Below are 24,425 nucleotides of genomic sequence, written 5' to 3'. Positions count from 1 at the left end.
TACCTATTCACCTAGCAGCAGTTTAGCTCAGCCTTACACTTATAATATCCAATCAGCCAACCTTATATTTTGCCCATCTTTCGATCAAAGTGGTGTGTTATCGGATCTTCTCCAGGTTAAGCCCGTGTATTCGCCAGGCCCTGATGGAGTACCAGGCTGTGTTCTGAAGTACTGCGCCGAGGCACTGTGCAAACCGCTTGTTAAACTCTTTAATCTATCGCTGGAAACTTCGATCTTTCCCCTTATGTGGAAGGAATCCTTCATTATTCCGCTGCATAAAAAAGGGAAAAAATCCGACGCTGCTAATTATAGAGGCATCTCTAAATTGTCAGCAATTCCAAAGCTTTTGGAAAAACTTATCACTCCACATTTGCAACACCTATGTAGTTCAATAATAACTCCGTGCCAGCATGGCTTCATGAAGCGCCGCTCCACCACTACCAACTTATTGGAGCTAACATCTTTTATCACGGATGGCTTCCGGAATGGCTTACAAACAGACGTCATATACACTGACTTCAGTAAAGCATTTGACTCTGTTAACCATTCGCTTCTTATAAGTAAACTCAGTCTTTTGGGATTCCCAACTGATCTTCTTATGTGGATTTCGAGCTACTTATCAGGGAGAACCCAACGTGTTTTCTTTAAAGATGTTACCTCGCGTTTAGTCCGCGCCACATCGGGGGTGCCCCAAGGAAGCCATCTTGGACCCCTACTTTTTACTCTTTTTATTAACGACTTGCCCCTTGCCTTAACTAATTCACTTGTACTTATGTACGCTGATGACGTTAAGCTATGCCTTCAGAATAAATTCACTAGCGCCCAGTCTAGACTTCAATCCGATTTGGATAAACTTCAAAATTGGTGTTTAGCAAATAACCTAAAGCTTAATGGATCGAAATGTAAACTTATGTCTTTTTACCAAACTAGTCCTCACCAGGCTATGTACTTTCTCTATGGGAACGCCTTAGAACGATTAACTCAGGTTGACGATCTAGGTGTCCTATTAGATTTGAAACTTAAATTTACCGACCATGTATCTACCATGGTTAATAAAGCTATGGGTGTGCTTGGTTTTATTAAAAGATGGTCAAAAGAATTTTATGACCAGTACATAACTAAAACGTTATATACATCACTGGTCCGTCCGATTCTTGAGTATGGATCGTGGGTCTGGAGTCCTCAATATGGAGTACACCAAGATCACATTGAATCTGTACAAAAAAACTTCCTTACTTTTGCGCTTAGGGGACTTAATTGGGATGCAAATCTTTACCTCCCCTCTTATCATAGTAGACTTTTACTAATCAACTTACCATCATTAACAAATCGTAGAACGATGCTGGGTGTCATGTTTTTATATAATCTTATTTATGGAAATATAGACATTCAGCATTTACTAACACGCTTAAATTTTAACGTTCCTAGTAGAAGGACCAGAAACTTTCGTCCTCTGCTCCTCAGCCATTGTAGTTCGACATATGCCCAACACGATCCGTTCAGGGTATTATGTTCGGACTACAATGGTCTCTACCACATCTTGTCATTTTGCTCTACTAACAATCTTAAATTGCTTTTATTAACCGCCTTATCTGTGCAACACTCTTCCTCGTAATATCTTTCTCATAATCCTCGCTTATCTATCTCGGATCTATTCCCGCGATTGGAGCCGTACGTTACGCGGCAGCGTCCCTCGGTCGGTTGGACGGGAGGTGGGCTGTACGTATGCAGTGGAAACCGCGCAAAAAAAAATATCAACTTTGGTCGGAGTCTTTTGGTACACATTTTTTAACTATGACTACCAATTTATTTAGAAAAATAAACAATTTACCAGGTGAAACTTCTATATATTTTTTCCCTCGCCATGAGGGGAGAAGCCAGTGAAAGTGCGGCCGTCTACATTTTGACAAAAAAAAGTAATTACCATAAATGTCATGGGATGGCTCAAGATATGTTTTTGACAAGGGTAATAAATGATAATTCCGGGAGCGAAGCGGATTTCTATCCAGCGCGATAAGCTTAGGATAACTTCACATCCTGCTGGTACTTGGTGACGATTGCATTATCGGCCAAAGATGGCACACAATGAAAAAGGAAAAAAGCTTATGTGGGATACGAGAAAAGCACCAGAGCACTCAAGCCAATCGACGTGGGTTCCCCAATCGACCATTCATGTCAAAATATAAGAAAAATTGATGCTGGCGAAAGACCAAAAAGATATAAAATAAATATCTCTTTGCAGTATTATAATACTGCTTAGCTTTCCTTTTTATACCCTTGCAGAGGGTATTATAATTTTGGTCAAAAGAGTGCAACGCAGTGAAGGAGACATCTCCGACCCTATAAAGTATATATATTCTTGATCAGGATCACCTCCTGAGTCGATATGAGCATGTCAGTCTGTCCGTCTGTCTGTTCCTACGCAAACTAGTCTTTCAGTTTTAAAGCTATCGAGTTGAAACTTTGCACACACCCTTCTTTCTCCGGGATCGGTCAACTATATCCTATAGCTGCCATATAACTGATTGATCGGAAATGCCATAACTTCGTTGTTTTTCAAGTTAGAAAGATGGAAGTTTCAGTGGATTCCTCTTTGGGCAAAATAATTCGATATGCCAAATTTCATAAGGATCGGCCAACTATATACGATCCGCTATATATCTAATAATATAAGATGCGTGGCGCCCCCAACTCAACTGCAAGGGTATATCAACTTCGGCTCCGCCCGAAGTTAGCTCTCCTTTCTTGTTAGTTATACCCTTGCAGTGGGTATTAGAATTTTGGTCAAAAATGTGCAACGCAGTGAAGGAAAAATCTCCTGCCCTATAATGTACATATATACATTCTTTATTGGGTTCACCTCTTGAGTCGATACTAGCATGCTCTAACAGAGCTCCACTCCGTGTAAGAGTCTGGGGACCCATCAATTTTCCAGTGCGACCCCACCATGCCGGTCAATCCACACCGACGTGACCCAAGATCGCCATGCTGAGCTATAGCTCCTACCAACCACCTCCTTTTTGGTCAATCAGGAGCCTTTCTACCTTCCCGAGTTTTTTTAGATTCCGGTTTACAAGTGCCGCACTAAATGTTCTGTAACGATGGCCCGTCTCAGTGGCGCTGAGCTTAAAACGGATAAAGCTTCTGTTAATTTGCGCGTAAAATGCCGCCTTAAAACGTATTATTCGAAAATTTAGATTGTTATAGCTTTCAACATTACGGACAGTCAGCCCAGCCCAATAATTCTGTCAATTTTGAGGAGTCGAAAATTGTGTTGAGCCAATCGTGAAGGCATCCAAAAGGGTATTTCTCTTAAACGTTTGTTCGGTTGAAGACAAGGAAGTTTTCCGCCAGTCCTTCAGCTAAATGCAACTTCCATGTCCTAGGAGATTCTTACACTCGGGCCTTGAGGGGCTTTCATACTCTGGAAATGAAGTTATCCAGAAATGCGGGTGCAATACGGGCAAGTATTTCCTACCTCATCATTGCGTGGTGAATGAGGAAAGCTCAATAACCAAACATAGGGTGGTGTTTAATGTTCCGCTGCTACAATCTCGGGATACTCATTGAATGACGTTTTAATGGCCAGCCTAAGCTATTCCATATTCTTCTGAGGATTCACTCTTAACCTGTGGCGTTATATGGCGCTATTTGTAAAATTTATAATTGTATTAGAATGCTACCCCCAATGTTTTATCTGGCAAGAAATCCCCCCAGGATGATCTCCTGACGTATTAGTTGAATATAGTGACATACGGAACGAAGTCTGCCGTATCATATTTGGCCGTAAGAGCAATGCATCAGCTTTCTGAGAAAGAAATTGCTGATTTCCCTTTGACGTCCGAGATCTTGCAGCAATATTTCTACGTAGATGCTCTCATTTCTGGTGGTAAAGAACAACCTACTGAAGATGGTTGTCAACATGAGTGATCAAATTTCTGGAATCCTGTCCAAGGGCAAGTTTCGCTTGAGAAAGTGGTGCTCCAACAATCCGGATGTACTGGCGGGTGTGGCTAAGAAGGATAACCTACCTGACCTTTGACGATGATCCTTCCTCGGATCAGCTTTTGTTTTCGGCTTCGGCTCCAATCGTCCTATAAACCGACAGTCTGTGCAATCCCTCTTTGCTTTGTTGGTCCCGCAATTACGAATCCTAAGCTATTTCTACAAATAAATGCAGGGAGCGGCTTTTCCGGCCTTTCCTAGGAAATTGACTCAAAATGAAAAAAAATCTTCCACAGTTTCAGACAAATGCAGCTTGTGATATGTACTTGAATGTTATTTTTAAAGTCTAGTCTAAGTTAGCATAAGGACGAGCGGGAGCGTAGGAAAGCTAATATTCGCTTAAGTATATAGGGGGAATTATAACGAAGAGTCGAGCGCCCCTATTTTTGTTTTCGTCAATTTGGGTGTTTATATACCCTTGCAAAGGGTATTATAATTTTGGTCAAAAGGGTGCAACGCAGTGAAGGGGACATCCCCGACCCCATAAAGTGTATATATTCTTGATCAGGATCACCTCCTGAGTCGATATGAGCATGTCAGTCTGTCCGTCTGTCTGTTTCTACGCAAACTAGTCTCTCAGTTTTAGAGCTATCGAGTTGAAACTTTGCACACATTCTTTTTTTCCTTGCAGGTAGTATATACTATAGCTGCCATATAACTGATTGATCAGAAATGCCATAACTTTGGTGTTTTTTAAGTTAGAGGGTTGGGACTTTCCACACATGTTATATTTGACCAAAACATTTTATGTACAAAATTTCATAAGGATGACTTTTTGAAAATATGAGATTAAAAACTCCAATTTAATTGAAGAAAATATTGTTGAACCACCTATATTAAATTCAATAATATTATTTCGAGTTTTTCCTTAAATCCAAAATTAAAACATGGTATGAAATATTGATTTCAATAAGAAAATAAAAATCTTCCATAGAAAAATGTTTGGGGAAAAATCATAGAAGAGCAAAAATTAACGTAGAAAATCTGAGATTTCAACTTTGGATGAGTATTCCAAAGATATGGTAACTGCTAGATACCATTTTTTAATTTTAGTTGGTACACATACATTTCAAAAATGATATGTACTGGAAACAATGATGGTCGTAGCCATTTCACGGCCTACATAATTCAATATATGGTAAAATTTGATCAATTTCTTCTCTTAGGTGTACCGCGGAAACGGTGGGTGATAGAACCTATGTTTGTTCTGGACTTTGGTTCAGGGGAGCCTAAAGATTATGGAGCAGGTAAAATTATGCGTGGAGGAAAAAAAAAGTTGGAAATTGTCGGCCTGTGTTATTTCTATGTGTGCCAATAGGTTAGTGGGTCTAATTATTGTGTATTGCGACATGCTGATGAACATTGATTAGATCAGATTATTAAGTGTAAATATAGGGTAGTAGGTCTTGGCACTAGGTGCCAACACATTACTTATATGCGTTATTTGTTTAGAAAGCTCTTTGCGTATGAAGCTCTGAGTCCTCATTAAACAATGGGACACTAAAACACTTAATAGAATTACATAAAAATGTTCCATCAAATAAAAAAATTCAAGGTTCGCCGGGCGATTTGGTTACTGACACGCAAGGTCTTGACAGAAATAGTTGACCCCGGATTTATTCCGGGTCTGTCAGATTTATTTAGAAATCCGCTCTTGGCTCGAAGTTGTTTATAAGTTGGGTAGAGCCCTTGAATAATGTGCCATATAACTCTCCCCATTGTAAATTGAACTGTTCCGATTCATTGACATTTTCTTCTAAAGTATTTTAGAAGTAAAATATTTAAGTATTAAAGTATTTAGAATAAGTATTTTAGAAGTAAAGTATGATAGAAGTATATTATTGTCGGAAATATTAATTATTCCATTATCGGTAAAAAATTACAAAAACAATTTTGCATAGCTCAACAATACTTAACAAAGTTTCAACACTTTTTGGCCTAGTGCAAAAGCATTTTGTTGTTGGATTGGAAATAAAAATAACTCTATCGCACATATGTATTTGTGATTTTTTGCTTTGTTATTGAATTTCGCTCTGTCATAAGCAGTGCTTTGTCACCCCTGGTTTAAATAAATTGTTTATATGTTCAAACAAATCCTTTGCCGGTTTAGCCGCTTTACAGATTTTATAGATAGCCATGGCTTTTTGAAAATATAAGATTAAAAACTCTTATTTAATTGGAGCAATTCTTGTTTAACTAACTATAAAAACTTCAATAAAATTATTTCGAGTTTTCCCTCTTAGGTGCAGAATTTTCTTCTATTAGATGTACCGCGGAAGATGTGGGTGTTGGCACCTACATATTTTCGTTCTGGACTATGGATTATGAGTGACGCATATGGTTATGCGTGAAGATTCTTTTCTGTCGGCCTGTGGAATCAAATGAATACAACGTCGTATGTAAACGTCAAAACGCTCGGTAATAATTGGATATTTTATGTATATTATAATAAGATCCTGGTGCAAAGCGATTTTAAATTCAGAATTTAAATTTAGAATTTAAATATTTAATAAACCAATTTTTGTAAGTGTAAATGTGTCTATTAAATTCATTTAAATTAAATTCATTCAAGACCGTAAGTAAGCAAGCGCTGGACTGTTATGAAATTATCGTGATCTGGTGTCCCTGCTATCCATTTCCAAATAGTTCCTATTTCATTAATACACCTCTATTTGACCTTCTGGGTATTATTTGGGTGATAAATATTTCAATAATTTTTAAATCGTGGGATATTTCTCAAAGAGAATTTTTGCTGTCGTCATCTGTCGTTTATCTATAAAAGCTTTTATTAGAAATATGAAATATGAGTATGATTAATAAATAAGAACATCTTTGGTATCATTGTATAGAACGATATCATGGTTCGAATAATCCATAATTTCTGGTTTGGTTTTGGCTGCCAGTAATAAAAAGTACATTAATGAAATCAATATTTGGAATTTGACGTCAATTATTTAATGTTGTATTTATGAATCGTGCGGTTTCTGTTATTTATAATTAAATAAAAAAAACGGTGACGGTAAAATAACGGTGGCGAATATCTGATATCCATTTTGGTGACGAAAAAATACAATATACATATATATAAAAAATTACATATAAAAAATATTCGTACCCGGCACGTGTTTATATTGTTTATTAATAATGACCCACGTGCCTAATAAGAAAATTTTTTATATGTAATTTTTTATACATAGTTTTCGTTATTTTACCTCGTCAAGAGGTTTTTTATTTGATATAATTTATTTTTTATTTGATGGGAGTGGCAAAGCGCCATCTACAAGCGAAAAAATGTTGTTTATGTTGGAAACTTACAAAAAGACAATATATATATATATATATTTGGCAACCGAATATGGAATTTCTCCCAAACCATACTTCTTTTGGCTAATGTTTGGATAAAATCCCTCTAGTGAAAACAATACCTTTTGGTATATTACATTTGGTATATCACTCACTCAGATTGAACGTTCATTGGAAATTTTTAATTCTTCGCCTATTAATATAGTGTCTTTACGCGCCTTAAAGCAGCAGGGGGCATGCGTGTCGCCACCTAGCAGACTGCCGTCCGCTGCGATAACTTTGCTAGAAATATTTTCTTTAACAATGGTACTTATTTTTATAATTGTGCCCGTTATATTTGTATGTTGGACGTACTATGTCGAGGATCCGCAAAGAATACAGATATTCCATTGCGTTGGACAAAAGATTTAAATTGGGATGAGGAAAAACTTTGTTCCTTTCCTATCATCAATGTTTTGGCCAATGGAAACTGTTGTAAAATTTCTGAATCTTTGTTTCTATATTTAGTTTATTAGGAATTTCATTTACGACCAAGTATTGTGAATACGAATCTATACTGGTAATGAATATAAGATTTTGGGCATAGTATATTTCAAGATGCAAACATTTCCCTTCTATTTCCGTATGGTGTGCTTGACCGATGGGAATTTTTACTTGGTGTCTGTTGTAATTGTTTTGATTACAGATTACAGATTATTATCTTTATACCCTTGCTCCTTCTTTTCCTTGCAGGTAGTATATATGTAGTATATATATGTAGTATATATATATATGGAACGGCCGGGATCGGTCGACTATATCCTATAGCTGCCATATAACTGATTGATCGGAAATGCCATAACTTTGGTGTTTTTTAAGTTAGAGGGTTGGGACTTTCCACACATGTTATATTTATGTGGATATATATTTTATACCAAAATATCTTATGTACAAAATTTCATAAGGATCGGCCGACTATATCCTATAGCTGTCATAGAACGATCGAAATTGGCATAACTTTGGTGTTTTTTAAGTTAGAAAGATGGGACTTGGTACAGATTACCCTTTGGGCAAAATAATTCAATATGCCAAATTTCATAAGGATCGGCCGACTATATACGATCCGCTATATATTTAATAATATAAGATGCGTGGCGCCACCTAGCGGACTGCGACTGAACTGCAAGGGTATATCAACTTCGGCTCCGCCCGAAGTTAGCTTTCCTTTCTTGTTTAAATGTCCTCTAGAGTACAATGCCTATTAGTTCATGAGGTGGAATATATTCCTTTAAGATAGACATTAAGTTTTCTGGAGTGTCATACTCTATTATATGTATAGTATTTTCAAGTACATTAATCGACTTATGTATTGTATACCTTCCCGTTGCTATAATAAGTTGTAGTTTAAAGTGGTTTAAAAGTTTTCAGGTTTCTTGTTTAACATTCTCAAAACTACTCTCAGCTGAGTGCTGGATATTTTGATCTAAGTCTGATTCGTTACTTTCCGTTAAGTTGATTATTTGGATTCTTGATAAAGCATCCGTAACAAAATTTGTTACTCCTAGTTTATAAATAATTTTGGGTGAATAATTTTCAATGAAAGAATACTATCTTTTCATTTCGATATTTGGATTCTATTGAGAAATTGAATATGAAAGTGGTTGGTGATCTGTATAGATTTCGATATTGCTTACCCCATATAAGAAGTTTGGAAGATTTTTAAAAGCCCATTCTATAGCTAATAATTTGCGTTTATGAAATCTTTGTAATGTTATTAAATTTTTTTTGAAAATATAATAATGTCATCCATATAAACACGACAATTTTCACCTACTTGTTCTCTTAAAATATCATCCAGGCAATTCAGGCTATAGACCGGTTGTTGAGGAGTTCAGGAATTTGCCATGTATTTTCCCGATACTATCCATCCAAGAAGCGTTTTTTGCAGTATGGGATAGTTCGGACCTTGCTTTATTTGGCCAGCGGACAACAGTTCGAAAAATGTCTCAGCTCCAATTAACATATCTATCCGCTGAGGTTTATAAAAATATGGGTTTGCTAAGGGCAAGTTCTTTGGTAGGGTCCAATCTTTCACGTTCACTGGCTGGTAAGGGTGATAGCCTGAAATGGTTTTTAAAATCAAAAAGTTGAACGAAAACCCCTGCCATTGATTCTCGTCTTCACCACGGTGTGTATCTTTTTCTTTGCTTGTGAATTAGATTGACCAATTCCAAGCAAGTTGATGCACGATTCTTTTCTACGGATCTATACGCGTTGAGCAAGATCTTCAGTAATGAAGTTCATTTGTGACCTTGAGTCAAGTAATGCTCGGGCCAATATGTGCTCGCTACTTTTTGTTCGAACGCTTACGATCGACGTCGCTAACAATACCCTTTCTAGAGCCGACGCATGCAAAGCATGTGAAGTAGAAGGGCCATCATTCGTTAACGCTGGAGGAGGATTTTTTGTTGGTGGTGGGAACGCTAAGTTATTTTCAGTCACTGTAAATCGGTGTAGAAGTTTATGGTGCGATCTTGCACAGATTTGACATCTGGTTGATTTTCACTTCGCAAAGGTGTGACCTTTTCGCAGATAATTTAGACAGAGAGATGCTGACTTGACAAACTCAACCCTTTGCATTACAGCAAGGCGAGCGAGCGGACTGCACTGGGCTACAAAATGGTCTTGAGCGTCGCAATTACTGCAAGCTGGTTTGGTGTTAGCAGAGGAGCAAGCCAACGAACTTCTATTAAGTTGTTTGCTAAACCCAGTTTTCTCCTGTTTTGTTTTGCCAGTCTCTTCAGAGGATGGATGTTGGTACCTACAATTTAATACCTTTTCGAAATCGGACCACAGAGGCAATTCCTCATAATCCAATCCCTCTTCCCATCTTTGCCTGGTCACTGGATCTACTCTACTTAAAACTAAATATATAATCATAGAGTTTGCAATTTTAGTGTCATCTCCTATGGATAATAATGATCCATAAATCGATGACACAGTCGATGAGATAAGGCAGAAGGCTGGGAAATTTTCGGAAGACTGAACAATTGACTTATTTGGTTGGATGAGACATTCGTTATCATAGACTCTTTTTAAACTAGCGATAGCTTAGTCGTAATTACTTTCGGTGATTTGGAATACCTTGATAGTTCCTAAGGCTTCAGGGAGGCAAGCAATTAATTGATTAAATTTCTCAATAACAGGAATGTTCACACCTTTGTGTACCAAGGTCTCGAAATAAATTTTAATTTTAATTTCGGTACAAAATAAACGAAAACAATAATAATTAATTAATTAACGAAATTACTTTTATTTACAATTTTTATTTAAAAGTAATTCTGTGAATTATAATTTTTTATTTTTTATAATAAAAAAAATAAATAATAAATTTTCAACCAACGAAAGCAATAATTAATTAATTAATTTAGGCACTGAGTACTTAAATATTTGTTCGCCAATGATACCGAAAACTTGACGATCCGTTCAACAAAAGGCGCCAAAAATGCATATACGCGCATACATACAGTAGCGGATAACGGAGGGAGGCGAAAACGATAAGTTCACCGCTGCATCTATTTGTATGTACCAATTAATAATGCACAAATATATAAAATAAGTTTTTGGCTGCACTTTATCGATTTTATTGGCAAATATTTACAATAACGAGAACGAGGGGTTGGAGCGACAGTAATTTTGGAATAAATTATGCGTCTTAATTTTGTTCACAAGCAATTGTTCATATGTATTGGCAATATTTTAATAAAATTTAAATAAAACTTTATTATTCACTTTAGCTCTACTATTTTGAAGTACGTATGCGCCAAGAACTGAAAGGAGGGTGCAACATTCCAGCACAAGACGAATATTATTTTGTTATTTCTCGACTTTCAATTTTTTGCACAAATACCTGCGGTTCTGAGTTTGGATCCTTTAAACCTGCGGCTACTTTCCTAGTACACTCGATGGAGGTGCAGGGCATGGGGATGACGATGACTCCTTCACTAAAGGCGCTGAATTAATCTAGTTGATCAATAAAAGTTGTTTCGCAACGCGAACTTTAAATTGTTTTTTTTGTTTATTGTTTTCAAAGTTCACAGCACTACCATCGCGAGCAACTTTTTATTTTTATTTTTTCTCTCAACACTATCAAAAAAAACTAAAGGTGGCTGTTTACTAAAATTTCCACAACGACGAAAAAGAAAATTAGAAGCACTCGACTCAACGTTATAATTCGCTATATTCAACCAATAAGAACTTAAGCCTAGCTTATCTATTGCGGCGAAGCGGGGTGAATTTGTAATAGAGCGCAACTGAGCTTTTATTTCGCTCCCACTCCGCCCTATGCTAACTTAGACTAGACTTCAATTTTTCTCGACTTCAATACTTAATTATACTACCAATCTAATCTAATCTAATGCTACAATCTTCTATGATTTTTCCCCGAACATTTTCCTATGGATTATTTCGATTTTTCCCTTAAATCCAAAATTAAAACATGTTAACATGCCAGAATTGAAATGATCTACTGATTTTAATAAGGAAATAAAAATCTTCAATGATTAATCTAGAAACTAGACAATCTAAATGACCAATCTAGAAACAATGATGGTCATCGCCATTACACGACCTACATAATTCAATATATGGTAATATTAGATCAATTTCTTCTCTTAGGTGTACCGCGGAAACTGTGGGTGATAAAACCTATGTTTGTTCTGTACTTTGGTTCAGGGGAGCTTAAAGGTTATGGAGCAAGTGAAATTATGCCTGGAAATTTTTTGCTGTTGGCCTGTGTTATCTCTTGTTAGTCGGTTTTGGATAAGAAAGCCCCTGAGCAGAACTTTGCTCAACTATGACATACCGTATGTGAACCAAATAGGTTCTAAGCACATAGGTAGGTTAGGCATCAGAATTGACGGTCATCCACAACAATTCCAGCGAAGTCATATCAACGTCTTAAATGAAAACCTAACCTCATCACTCTCATCCACAACTCTTTCATTTTCCTCGACAAAGAGGAAGCGAAAAGAACGGAGTCAAACTTCGTGTCGTACAAGCCGCTAGGCCAGTGTCGCTCTATCCCTTTGGAAGACAATACCTAGACAGCGAGCACTTCCAGTGCAGAATCAGAAACAACGGCAAAGGGTGACAACGTCGACAACTTATTTGCGCTCCAGAAAGATCTTCATAATCAACTCAACCAACTCCAAATAAACTTTAAAAAGGATAGCACATCTCGGAAAACTAAACACTATTTCCAACTGCGCGTTTCGAAGCTAAACTTTCTAAGCCAGCACCAAAAATCAGCAAGAGTTCGTTGCCACGAATTCAACCGCCTTAAAACTAATACCTATCCTAGCTCACAATGGATAGTCCATCATCGTCAGACTGCCTAGGTCTACGGTACAATCGTCTCGTCAGCATGAACAGCATTGAAACCGGAGATGCCCAATCTGAGTTCGACGATCAACAAATCGATAAACTTCCAAAGCCAAAAGGTTCTGGCTACTTTAAGGGCAACACAATATGCGACGATGTCCTGACTTTCTATCCAAATATTGTCGATCATATAAAGTCATGCCTAAATTGCCTCAGCACCACTCATCCGGGCATCATCAACCCTTGTAAATTCGGTAAATCATCGGAGTGGTCTTTGGCAAGACAAAAATGTCCTAAAATGGTAATGACTGAAAGGTTAAGAACCACTGTGTTAGAGGATAATGACACGAATTTCGCCCTTTGGAAGCTGTAGATCGATTTAAGCAACACACCGCATTTAAATTTCCAATTAGGTGGACATATGGGTTCGGGATTTACTCACCTCAGGAGAACTTCCTCGACGCTCGATTGCAATTTTCCTTACCGCTTCGTCCCGTTACACTTCCAGAGACCATGAGCATTATAAGGATGATAAAAACAACCGCCAGCAGACCACAACAGCTGCCGCGTAAGCAGTTTGCTGTCAGTTTTTGAAAATATCCTGGAAAGTTCTACTGCCCCTCTTGCTGTCCAATCAAGGTGTCCCAGAAGCAATTCTTACTAATTTGGCTTCAGGCAAGGAAACGGATTTACCGAACAGCTTCATCGTGTGGGGCATTTCATTTGGGATGGATACCAACGCAACGTCTGCATTCCTGTCCAAAAGGCCTTCGACAGGGTATTTCATCGGGGGCTCTAATAAGGATCTAGAGATATACGGGATAATAGCCCCGTATAACCGCTGCAGGATACAGTTTACTCAGGATCCGCAGCAGTTTTATAACTTTGTAAACACTAACCTAAGAGGAAAAGATACATCCCCCACTGCTGTTTGAGAACTCTTATGCGAACACTGATCAGGCAATGGCCGATCTCTTTGAACAGTTTTTTCAAACTACGTATTCACCTAGCAGCAGCTCAGCTCAGCCTTACACTTATGATATCAAATCAGCCAATCTTATATTTCGCCCATCTTTCGATCAAAGTGGTGTGTTATCAGATCTTAAGGTCAAGCCCGTGTATTCGCCAGGCCCCGATGGAGTACCAGGCTGTGTTCTGAAGAACTGCGCCGAGGCTCTGTGCAAACCTCTCGTTAAACTCTTTAATCTATCACTGGAAACTTCGATCTTTCCCCTTATATGGAAGGAATCCTTCATTATTATACTGCATAAAAAAGGGAAAAATTCCGACGCTGCAAATTATAGAGGCATCTCTAAATTGTCAGCAATTCCAAAGCTTTTTGAAAAACTTACTACTACACATTTGCAACACCTATGTAGTTCAAAAATAACTTCGTGCCAGCATGCCTTCATGAAGCGCCGCTCCACCACTACCAACTTATTGGAGCTAACATCTTTTATAACGGATGGGTTCCGGAATGGCTTATAAACAGACGTCATTTACACACACTTCAGTAAAGCATTTGACTCTGTAAACCATTCGCTTCTTATAAGTAAACTCAGTCTTTTGGGATTCCCAACTGATCTTCTTATCTGTATTTCGAGCTACTTATCTGATGAATCGAACGTGTCTTCTTAAAAATGTTACCTCGCGTTTAGTCCCCGCAACATCTGGGGTGCCCCAAGGAAGCCATCTTGGAAACCTACTTTTAACACTGTTTGTTAACGACTTGCCCCTTGCATTAACTAATTCACTTGTACTTGATGTACTTGTACTTGTACTTGATGTAAATTGATGACGTTAAGCTATGCCTTCAGTATAAATTCACTAGCGCCCAGTCTAGACTTCAATCCGATTTGGATAAACTTCAAAATTGGTACTTAGCAAATAATCTAAAGCTTAATGGATCGAAATGTAAACTCATGTCTTTATACCGATCTAGTCCTTATCAGCCTGTGTACTTTCTCTATGGGAATGCCTTAGAACGATTAACTCAGGTTAACGATTCAGGTGTCCTATTAGATTTGAGACTTCAATTTACCGACCATATATCTACCATGGTTAATAAAGCTATGGGTGTGCTTGTTTTTATTAAAAGATGGTCAAAAGAATTTAATGACCCCTATATAACTAAAACTTTTTACACATCATTGGTCCGTCCGATTCTTGAGTATGGATCGTGTGTCTGGAGTTCTCAATATGGAGTACACCAAGATCACATTGAATTAGAATCTTTACTTTTGCTCTTAGGGGACTTAATTGGGATGCAAATCTTTACCTCTTCTCTTATCGTAGTAGACTTTTACTAATCAATTCTCATCATTAACAAACCGTAAATGGAAATGTAAACAGCCAGCATTTAGTAACACGCGTAAATTTTAACGTTCCTAGTAGAAGGACCAGAAACTTTCGTCTTATACTCCTCAGCCATTGTAGTTCGACATATGCCCCACACGATCCGTTCGGGGTATTATGTTCGGACTACAATGGTCTCTACCACATCTGGCAACTTTGCTCCACTAACAATCTTAAATCGCTTATATTAACAGCCATATCTGTGCAACACTCTTCCTCGTAATATCTTACTCCTACTCTTCTCTTGAACAATCCTGGATCAATTCCTGCGATTCGAGCCGTACGTTATGCGGCTGCGTCCCTCGGTCGGTTAGACAGGAGGTGAGCTGTACGTATGCAGTGGGAACCGCGCGCAAATAAACACGCAAATAAACACGATAAATTTTTATATTTACCATATATTTTGCAAGTCACTTTCTACAGTAAGGGTTGAATTTTTTTACTACGATACTTTCACAAAAATGCGATAACAGGGAATTTCTAAATAATAATTTAATCAAAAATTCAAATCAATATAAGCAAAATGTAGCAAATCTTTGCAAGCAACCTTTTTATTTTCATTAACAATCATGCAATAATGCTTACTGCGTATAATATTCGGCTAACTAGAAGCGTCACTATTGAGTTTTTTTCCGCAATTCGTGTTTCTACATCTTCCTTTCTTCTTACATCTATACCATTAATGCGTAGTATCTGGTCACCCTTTCGAAGTCGTCCATCTTGTTCGGCAATACTATCTGATTTAATACCACAGATAAATACATCTTCAAAAATATCTTCCGTGCAAAAAAAATCGTCCTTATTGTGATAAGTACTTGGCGATGGAAAACCTGCGGAACAAACATGTAGTCCCATTTGTCCACAGGATACAATATCCATTGGCTTATTGAGTGTTATTTCCTGTAAAATTAAAAAAAATTATAATATATATATATTTTTTTAATGTCATTTAAAGCTTAAAAATAAAGCCGAAGTTGATATACCGAAAATGATACATGAAATATATATATATCGGGTCAGATCGGGACCGATCCTTATGGGTATTTCACTTTAAAATAATTTTCTACTAAAATAAATGTATGACAGGTATAGAATATAGAGAAGCGATCCCGTTCCATCTTATATACTGTGTGCAAAAGAAAGAAGGATATGAGCAAAGACTTAAGTCGATGGCTTAATAAAGAGACAGGCGTAGAAACAGGAAGACGGAAAGAAAGAAATATATAACAAGATTAACTAGAAAGTTTACATAAAATTGTAAGAATGTTGAGAAATTATGGGAAACATATTTTTTCTTTTTATTGGGACTAGCTTTTATGGTTTTATATCATATTGACGTCCGATATAGTAGCAGTGACATCATCAAACTTGTATCTTAAGAATAATGAAAATGCTATGTCTTCAATTGTTTAACGTTGCACTTCCCGGCCAACTGCGTGTCTTAAGTAGCATTATAGTGGTATTATAACTATTATAATTTCCCCTTCCCCATATTTCCTCAACAACCTCAGTGATAATGAAAATGCTATGTCTTCAATTGTTTAACGTTGCACTTCCCGGCCAACTGCGTGTTTTAAGTAGCATTATAGTGGTATTATAACTATTATAATTTCCCCTTCCCCATATTTCCTCAACAACCTCAGTATTTTATACATAGTTTCTAGTTAATATTGTTATATAATTTTTTCTAATCAGATAACATAGGCCAACAGCAAAAAATCTTCACGCATAATTTCACCTGCTTCATATCCTTTAAGCTCCCCTGAACCAAAGTCCAAAACAAACATAGGTTCTATCACCCACAGTTTCCGCGGTACACCAAAGAGTCATGGCTATCTACAATTTCAGTTAAACTTTACTAAATCAACTGAACCTGCAATAGATACGTTTTGAACATAGAATCAGTTTTAGATAGTCATGAATTTTTGAAAATATGAGATTAAAAACTCCAATTTAATTGACAATAATTTTGTTTAACCACTGTCGCCGCTTGGCCGATCACAGGGAATGCCTTTAAACACTTTAAACACTAGTGCTGGACAACAGTTGGAGTTCTGTGTTTGTTGATGGTTTTATTCTGGAAGAGTTACATTAATTACTTATCTTTTACAACCACTTCGTCTTTAACCTACCGCAGTTTCTCTTCCCTCTTATTGTGATGGCACAAATCGGTCTAATTCCGCCAAATTGTTTCCCTCTGTTTACACTTTTTTTCGTGGGACCAAATAACCTAAACTTAAATACCAAAGCTATCGACACAAATAATACTGCGGCGCTGAGTTTAAACTTAACTAACTATCGATAACCCTAATCCGTTCCGCGACAACCACCTATAATAAATTCAATAATATTATTTCGAGTTTTCCCTTAAATCCAAAATTAAAACATGGTATGATCTACTGATTTCAATGAGAAAATAAAAATCTTCCATAGGAAAATGTTTGGGGAAAAATCATAAAAGACCAAAAATTAATTTATAACATCGGAGATTTCAACTTTGGATGAGTATTTCAAAGATATGGTAACTGCTAGATACCATTCTTTAATTTTAGTTTGTGACGCTACCGCACTTCGAAAAAAATTTCCCAAACAATTTGCAGCTTCTTTTTTTCACCGCTATGGGGCGCTTATTAAGAGTTGGCTAATAATCGAAAATAAGTTGAAGAGTCCTACACGAATGCGAAGACACATAAAAAATATTCTTATTTGGCACGTGGGACACTTACAGTAAACAATATAAACACGTGTCGGGTAAGAATATTTATACCCTTGCAGAGGGTATTATAATTTTGGTCAAAAGTGTGCAACGCAGAGAAGGAGACATCTCCGACCCTATAAAGTATATATATTCTTGATCAGGATCACCTCCTGAGTCGATATGAGCATGTCCGTCTGTCTGTTTCTACGCAAACTAGTCTCTCAGTTTTAAAGCTATCGAGTTGAAACTTTGCACACACCCTTCTTTTGTTTGCTACTGCCTGCAAGTCGGAACGGCCGGAATCGGTCGACTATATCCTATAGCTGCCATATAACTGATTGATCGGAAATACCATAGCTTCGGTGTTCGAGGGCTCGAGGGTTGGGACCTTTCTGACATATTACATTTGGCCAAAATATTTTATGTACAAAATTTCATAGGGATCGGCGGACTATATCCTATAGCTGTCATATTACGATCGGAATTGGCATAACTTTGGTGTTTTTTAAGTTAGAAAGATGGGACTTTCTACGGTCAAATTTCATAAGCATCGGCCTATATCTCCTATAGACGCCATATATCTGAACGATCGGAAATGGAACAGTCTTAACAGCCTTGATAAGAAATCCATTGCGACCAACATCACAGAATCGAAACAAATTTGTCTTGCACCATGAAACCTATTAACTTACTCGCATCGCAATAAATTCGTCTTCAGCTTTGTCTTCGTATCAGCACGCACCATGTTTTGCAGCCCTAATAAGAAGATTCGTTAGGAATTCCAAAAGATTGAGGTAGTAACAGAGTAAAATACTTTACTCAACTCAGTGTAAATGACATCTGAAGCCATCCTGAAAAACGCTTACCGGATGGTAAGCGGAAGCACTGCCTGACTCTATGACTGTTGGAATTCCAACACAATTAAAACCTACTGCCCAGATTCGGGTAGGACGAGGAGGTCTTGATTGTGTTGGAATTCCAACAGTCATAAAGTCAGGCAGTGCTTCCACTATTTTGGTATAGACCACAGTAACAATTATTGCTTAAAATAGCCAACATGTGGCCGATACTTTACTAACTGGACCTCCTGCGAAGCAAAAACTGCTGCACATATAATATCCAATCATCCAACCTTATATTTTGCCCATTTTTTGATATAAGCGGTATGTTATAGGATCTTCTTAAAGTTAAGCCCGTGTATTCTCCAGTCCCCGATGGAATACCAGGCTGTGTTCAGAAAAACTGCACCGATGCACTGTACAAATCGCTCCTCAAACTCTTCAATCTGTCTCTGGAGCCTTCGTCTTTTCCTTATGTGGAAGGAATCTTACATTATTCCTCTGCATAAAAATGGAAAAATATCCAACGCAGCCTAATCTAGAGGCATTGCTAATTTGTCAGCCATTCCAAATTTGGATTTCAAGCTACTTATCTGGAATGACCCAACGTGTCTTCTTATATTAATATTTGATATATGAATATTTCTGGAAGGACCCAACATCTTCAAGATGTTACCTCGCGGTTAGTCCGCGCCACATCTGGGGAGCCCCCAGAAAGCCATCATGGACCCTTACTGTTTACACTGTTTATTAACGACTTGCCCCTTGCCTTAACTAATTCACTTGTACTTATGTACGTTGATGACGTTAAGCTATGCCTTCAGTATAAATTCACTAGCGCCCAATCTAGACTTCGCAAATTTTTAGCAAATAACCTTAAGATTAATAGATCGAAATGTAAACTCATGTCATTTTATCGATCTAATCCTCACCAGGCTAAGTACTTTCTCTATGGGAACGCCTTGGGAACGATTAACTCAGGTTAACGATCTAGGTGTCCTATTAAATTTGAAACTTTAATTTACCGACCATATATCCACCATGGTTAATAAAGCTATGGGTGGGCTTGGCGTCAACACTGAGTAGACCAAGATCACATAGAATCTGTACAAAAAAACTTCCTGACTTTCGCCCTTAATTGGGATGCAAATCTTCACCTCCGCTCTTATCATAGTAGACTTTTATTAATCGAGGCTGAGTGTCATGTTTCTATATAATCTTATTTATGGTAATGTATGTAGACTTCCAGAAATTACTAACACGCTTATATTTTAACGTTCCTAATAGAAACTAGAAACTTTCGTCTTCTACGCCTTAGCCATTGTAGTTCGACATATGCCCGGACGATCACTTTAGGGAATTATGTTCGGACAACAATGGTCTCTACCACACTTTATCGCACAACATAGAACTCCATGATTTAGTCTTACTGCTTTATCTGATCAGCACTGTTCCCTGTTATACATAACTACCGTTACTATCTCGGATCTATCCCCGCGATCCCCCTACGTTATGCGGCAGCGGCCCTCGGTCTGTTGAACCGGAGATGCACGAATGCACTCAAAATTTTCGGTTATTTGACTACAACAAACCTGAATTCGAATTGGTGAGCGTTGTTTTCGTTGTATGCGAAATGAGTGAAATTGAAACCAAAGTGTAATTTATAAAATAAATAAATGTGTCGAATACTCGGATAAAATTGTTGCATTCAGAGCAGAAGCAGCAGAGGAGCAAATCTAGTTACAAGAATGCAGGGCTTGGACGAAAGCGTAAGTACTTTAGTAAATTTCGTATGTACAATAAAAAATATGTACATACACAATTAAAGGGTTAAATGGGTTTGGCAGCTATTGTATTATACATTGTATAATTTCTACAGAATCTCGAGAATGTTCTCCTAAATTTTCAAGTCGATTCGAATAAAAGTTTCGGAGATACAGCCTTGAAAAGGTGGACTCTCGAGGTCGGGTAAAGGCAGAGCGCAAACCTTCAAACGCATTTTTCTCAAAACTACATTTTCAAAGTAGGTTGACAAGATTTCTCTGAAACTATTCAACCGATCTTGTTCAAGATCCGATCGAGATACGATTCTCGAGAACTTAAAGGGATTTTTTTTCGTTGATAACAACTATTTAAAAAAAATTTTAAGCAAATTTCTTCACAATTTAAATTTTACTTGTAAAAAGGTGTCCAATTTTCACTTCTTTTTTTTCCTTCGTTCAGTTTCAGGTTCTAGTTTCAGGTCTGTACTAAAAGAAAATATTTTGTCTTTTCAATTCAGATGGTTCTGTCAGGAATTAGCTGTCAACGAGAAAGCATCTTTTTTCCGAAATAAGAAATAAGAAAATAGAGGTCTTTAATAAGAAAACTTTAATAAGGAACGTCTCAATGCCTGACTGTTTAATAATTCTTTCTGAAAATTTCCGAAATTTTTCGTCAAATATAAATATTTAAGAAACTTGAAAGTTATAATAAAATTTTTTCCGAGGGGTCGGAAACTTTAATAAGGAACGTCCTAATGCCTGACTGTTTAATATTTCTTTTTGAAAATTTCCGAAATTCTTTAAATATTATATGTATATTTAAGAAACTATTTTCCAAAAAAATTTTGAAAATAGTCCCTTGTTGGCCAGTAAACCCACCTAACCCCTTAATAATTAGCTAAATTGAAAATTCATTGGGATACACATGTTTAAAGGTAGGGGCGTCCGGTTTATGTAATAGTGAGTTGAAACTTTAAACACGTTTTTCTCAAAACTACGTTTATGTAGTCGGTGACCACTCTTACTCGAAAACTAGGGACCCGATTGTCTTGAAATTTAGCATGTTTTTTTAATACATAATAATCTAGAACTTAATCGAAGGATTGATTTTTTTATGCAAAACTTTTTTTTTTACAGCGGAAAATCTACCGCTTTTTTTTAACGAAAAACGATTGTTCAACTTTTATAGGTCGCCATTTTGTCGAATATTTTTTTTTTAATATCCATCGATTAAGTACTAGATAAACTTTCAATAAATGTAAATCCGTTTCATTTTTTAAGTTCAGACGTTCAAGATTTCCACAGTCTTGGTCACCGCGACCCGTGTTTTTCAGACGGACCTCACTTCGACGTGGCATATCTTTGAAACTGCTCAATATTTTCTACTTTTTATACCCTTGCAGAGGGTATTATAATTTTGGTCAAAAGTGTGCAACGCAGTGAAGGAGACATCTCCGACCCTATAAAGTATATATATTCTTGATCAGGATCACCTCCTGAGTCGATATGAGCATGTCCGTCTGTCCGTCTGTCTGTTTCTACGCAAACTAGTCTCTCAGTTTTAAAGCTATCGAGTTCAAACTTTGCACACATCCTTCTTTCCTTTGCAGGCAGTATATAAGTCGGAACGGCCGGGATCGGTCGACTATATCCTATAGCTGCCATATAACTGATTGATCAGAAATGCCATAACTTTGGTGTTTTTTAAGTTAGAGGGTTGGGACTTTCCACACATGTTATATTTGACCAAAATATCTTATGTACAAAATTTCATAAGGATCGGCCGACTATATCCTATAGCTGTCATAGAACGATCGAAATTGGCATAACTTTGGTGTTTTTTAAGTTAGAAAGATGGGACTTGGTACAGATTACTCTTTGGGCAAAATAATTCAATATGCCAAATTTTATAAGAATCGGCCGACTATATACGATCCGCTATATATCTAATAATATAAGATGCGTGGCGCCACCTAGCGGACTGCGACTGAACTGCAAGGGTATATCAACTTCGGCTCCGCTCGAAGTTAGCTTTCCTTTCTTGTTATACCCTTGCAGAGCGTATTATAATTTTGGTCAAAAGTGTGCAACGCAGTGAAGGAGACATCTCCGACCCTATAAAGTATATATATTCTTGATCAGGATCACCTCCTGAGTCGATATGAGCATGTCCGTCTGTCCGTCTGTCCGTCTGTCCGTCTGTCTGTTTCTACGCAAACTAGTCTCTCAGTTTTAGAGCTGTCGAGTTGAAACTTTGCACACACCCTTTTTTCCTTTGCAGGCAGTATATAAGTCGGAACGGCCGTGATCGGTCGACTATATCCTATAGCTTCGGCTCCGCCCGAAGTTTATATACCCTTGCAGATGAGTCGCAGTCCGCTAGGTGGCGCCACGCTTCTTATAAAATTATATATATAGCGGATCGTATATAGTTGGCCGATCTTAATGAAATTTGGCATATCAAATTATTTTGCCCAAAGAGGCATCCATTATGAATCCCATCCTTCTAACTTGAAAAACAACCAAGTTATGGAATTTCCGATCAATCAGTTATATGGCAGCTAAAGGATATAGACGGCCGATCCTTATGGAATTTGGCAGATCATATAAGTTGACCCATATTAGAATGCACAGAAAGTCCCATCCTTCTAACTTGAAAAACAACGAAGTTATAGCATTTCCGATCAATCAGTTATATGGCAGCTATAGGATATAGTCGGCCGATCCTTATGAAATTCGACAAACCAGATTGTTTTTCTGTACCAAATCTGTACCAAATCCCATCTTTCTAACTTAAAAAACACCAAAGTTATGCCAATTTCGATCGTTCTATGACAGCTATAGGATATAGTCGGCCGATCCTTATGAAATTTTGTACATAAGATATTTTGGTCAACAAAATATAGCATGCAATATGCATAGCAATATAACATGTGTGGAAAGTCCCAACCCTCTAACTTAAAAAACACCAAAGTTATGGCATTTCCGATCAATCAGTTATATGGCAGCTATAGGATATAGTCGACCGATCCCGGCCGTTCCGACTTATATACTGAGAGACTAGTTTGCGTAGAAACCGACAGACGGACAGACGGACATGCTCATATCGACTCAGGAGGTGATCCTGATCAAGAATATATATACTTTATAGGGTCGGAGACGTCTCCTTCACTGCGTTGCACACTTTTGACCAAAGTTATAATACCCTTTGCAAGGGTATAATGATGTACTTTCACATAATAAAGCGATATTTCAAAAAAATTCAATAGTTTACGAGAAAAAAATTTGGGAAAAATGTATATTTTTTGGCGCTCCAACTGCGCATGCCCATTTAAGTAAATCAATCAAATTTTTTTTAGTTCCGATAAGACTGTAAGGCCAAACCTTACGCACCACAAGATAACAATTTTTTGAAGCGACACCGGCCGACTGCCCATTACGGGATAAATAATAATTATTTCTTAAAAATAAAAATGCCTAGATACTCTCCAAATATAGCCATTTATCGTGTAAAAAAAATTGAATAAATATATTCACTCAGAAATGAACAAAAAATCGCAAAAATCTGTTTTTTTCAGCCTCTGAAACCATCCTTCCCCCTTAACCAAAACGATTAGTCTACCACGTGCTGTCTTTTCCACGTGTTTGTAATCATGTAAGTCTATGATGCTTCTATATTGGTATATTTTTAATTTATAATTAGTGGCTAGGTGTTTCGTTTTTAGTTTTCGTATACAGCAGTATCTACGCATAGAGATATTAAATCCAAACATTTAAATGTCGAATATATTTTGAACCTTAAAAAGGTTGGAAGTAAAGTTCGGGAAATGTTCGCAAATATTAGAAAAACGGATGGAGAGAACTTAAGTGGTGATGTTGTCTGCAAAAAGTGCTGCAGTGTGTATAAATTTACTTAACAAAGCACAAATGGTTATGCCAACATTCAGCGGCCGACTGGCCGGATTTCTACGCCCTTTGTAAGACCACGATTGACAGCCATCCTCACCTAACAAAAATAGAAAAGCTTCGGTGGCTCATTTCATGCCTGCGGGAGTCAGCCATGGAGACGGTGAGAGCGCTGGATATTACTGACGCGAACTA

The 24,425-nt window shown here is 37.3% G+C and overlaps 1 protein-coding gene across 8 annotated transcripts in view; it reads right to left on the bottom strand.

Moving 5' to 3' along the window:
* LOC6496629 (slo-interacting protein 1) overlaps positions 1–24,425 on the bottom strand; it is an 87,897-nt gene that overhangs the window by 16,575 nt on the left and 46,897 nt on the right. For 5 of the 8 annotated variants that reach the window (XR_006507848.1, XR_006507850.1, XR_006507849.1 and 2 more), the window contains exon 3: positions 15,610–15,924. The exons of the other annotated variants lie outside the window; for them this stretch is intronic. Coding sequence is in view for 2 of the 5 variants with exons in the window: in XM_044717669.1 (XP_044573604.1) it covers positions 15,610–15,924 (315 nt within the window). In the remaining 3 variants the exon portion in view is untranslated. The remainder of the gene's footprint in view (positions 1–15,609; positions 15,925–24,425) is intronic. 8 annotated transcript variants of the gene reach the window in all.

This window comes from Drosophila ananassae, assembly GCF_017639315.1.
Source record: "Drosophila ananassae strain 14024-0371.13 chromosome 4 unlocalized genomic scaffold, ASM1763931v2 tig00000054, whole genome shotgun sequence".
Lineage (NCBI taxonomy): Eukaryota > Metazoa > Arthropoda > Insecta > Diptera > Drosophilidae > Drosophila > Drosophila ananassae.
Note: the sequence above shows the minus strand (reverse complement) of the source record. Positions and strands in the feature narration are given on the sequence as shown.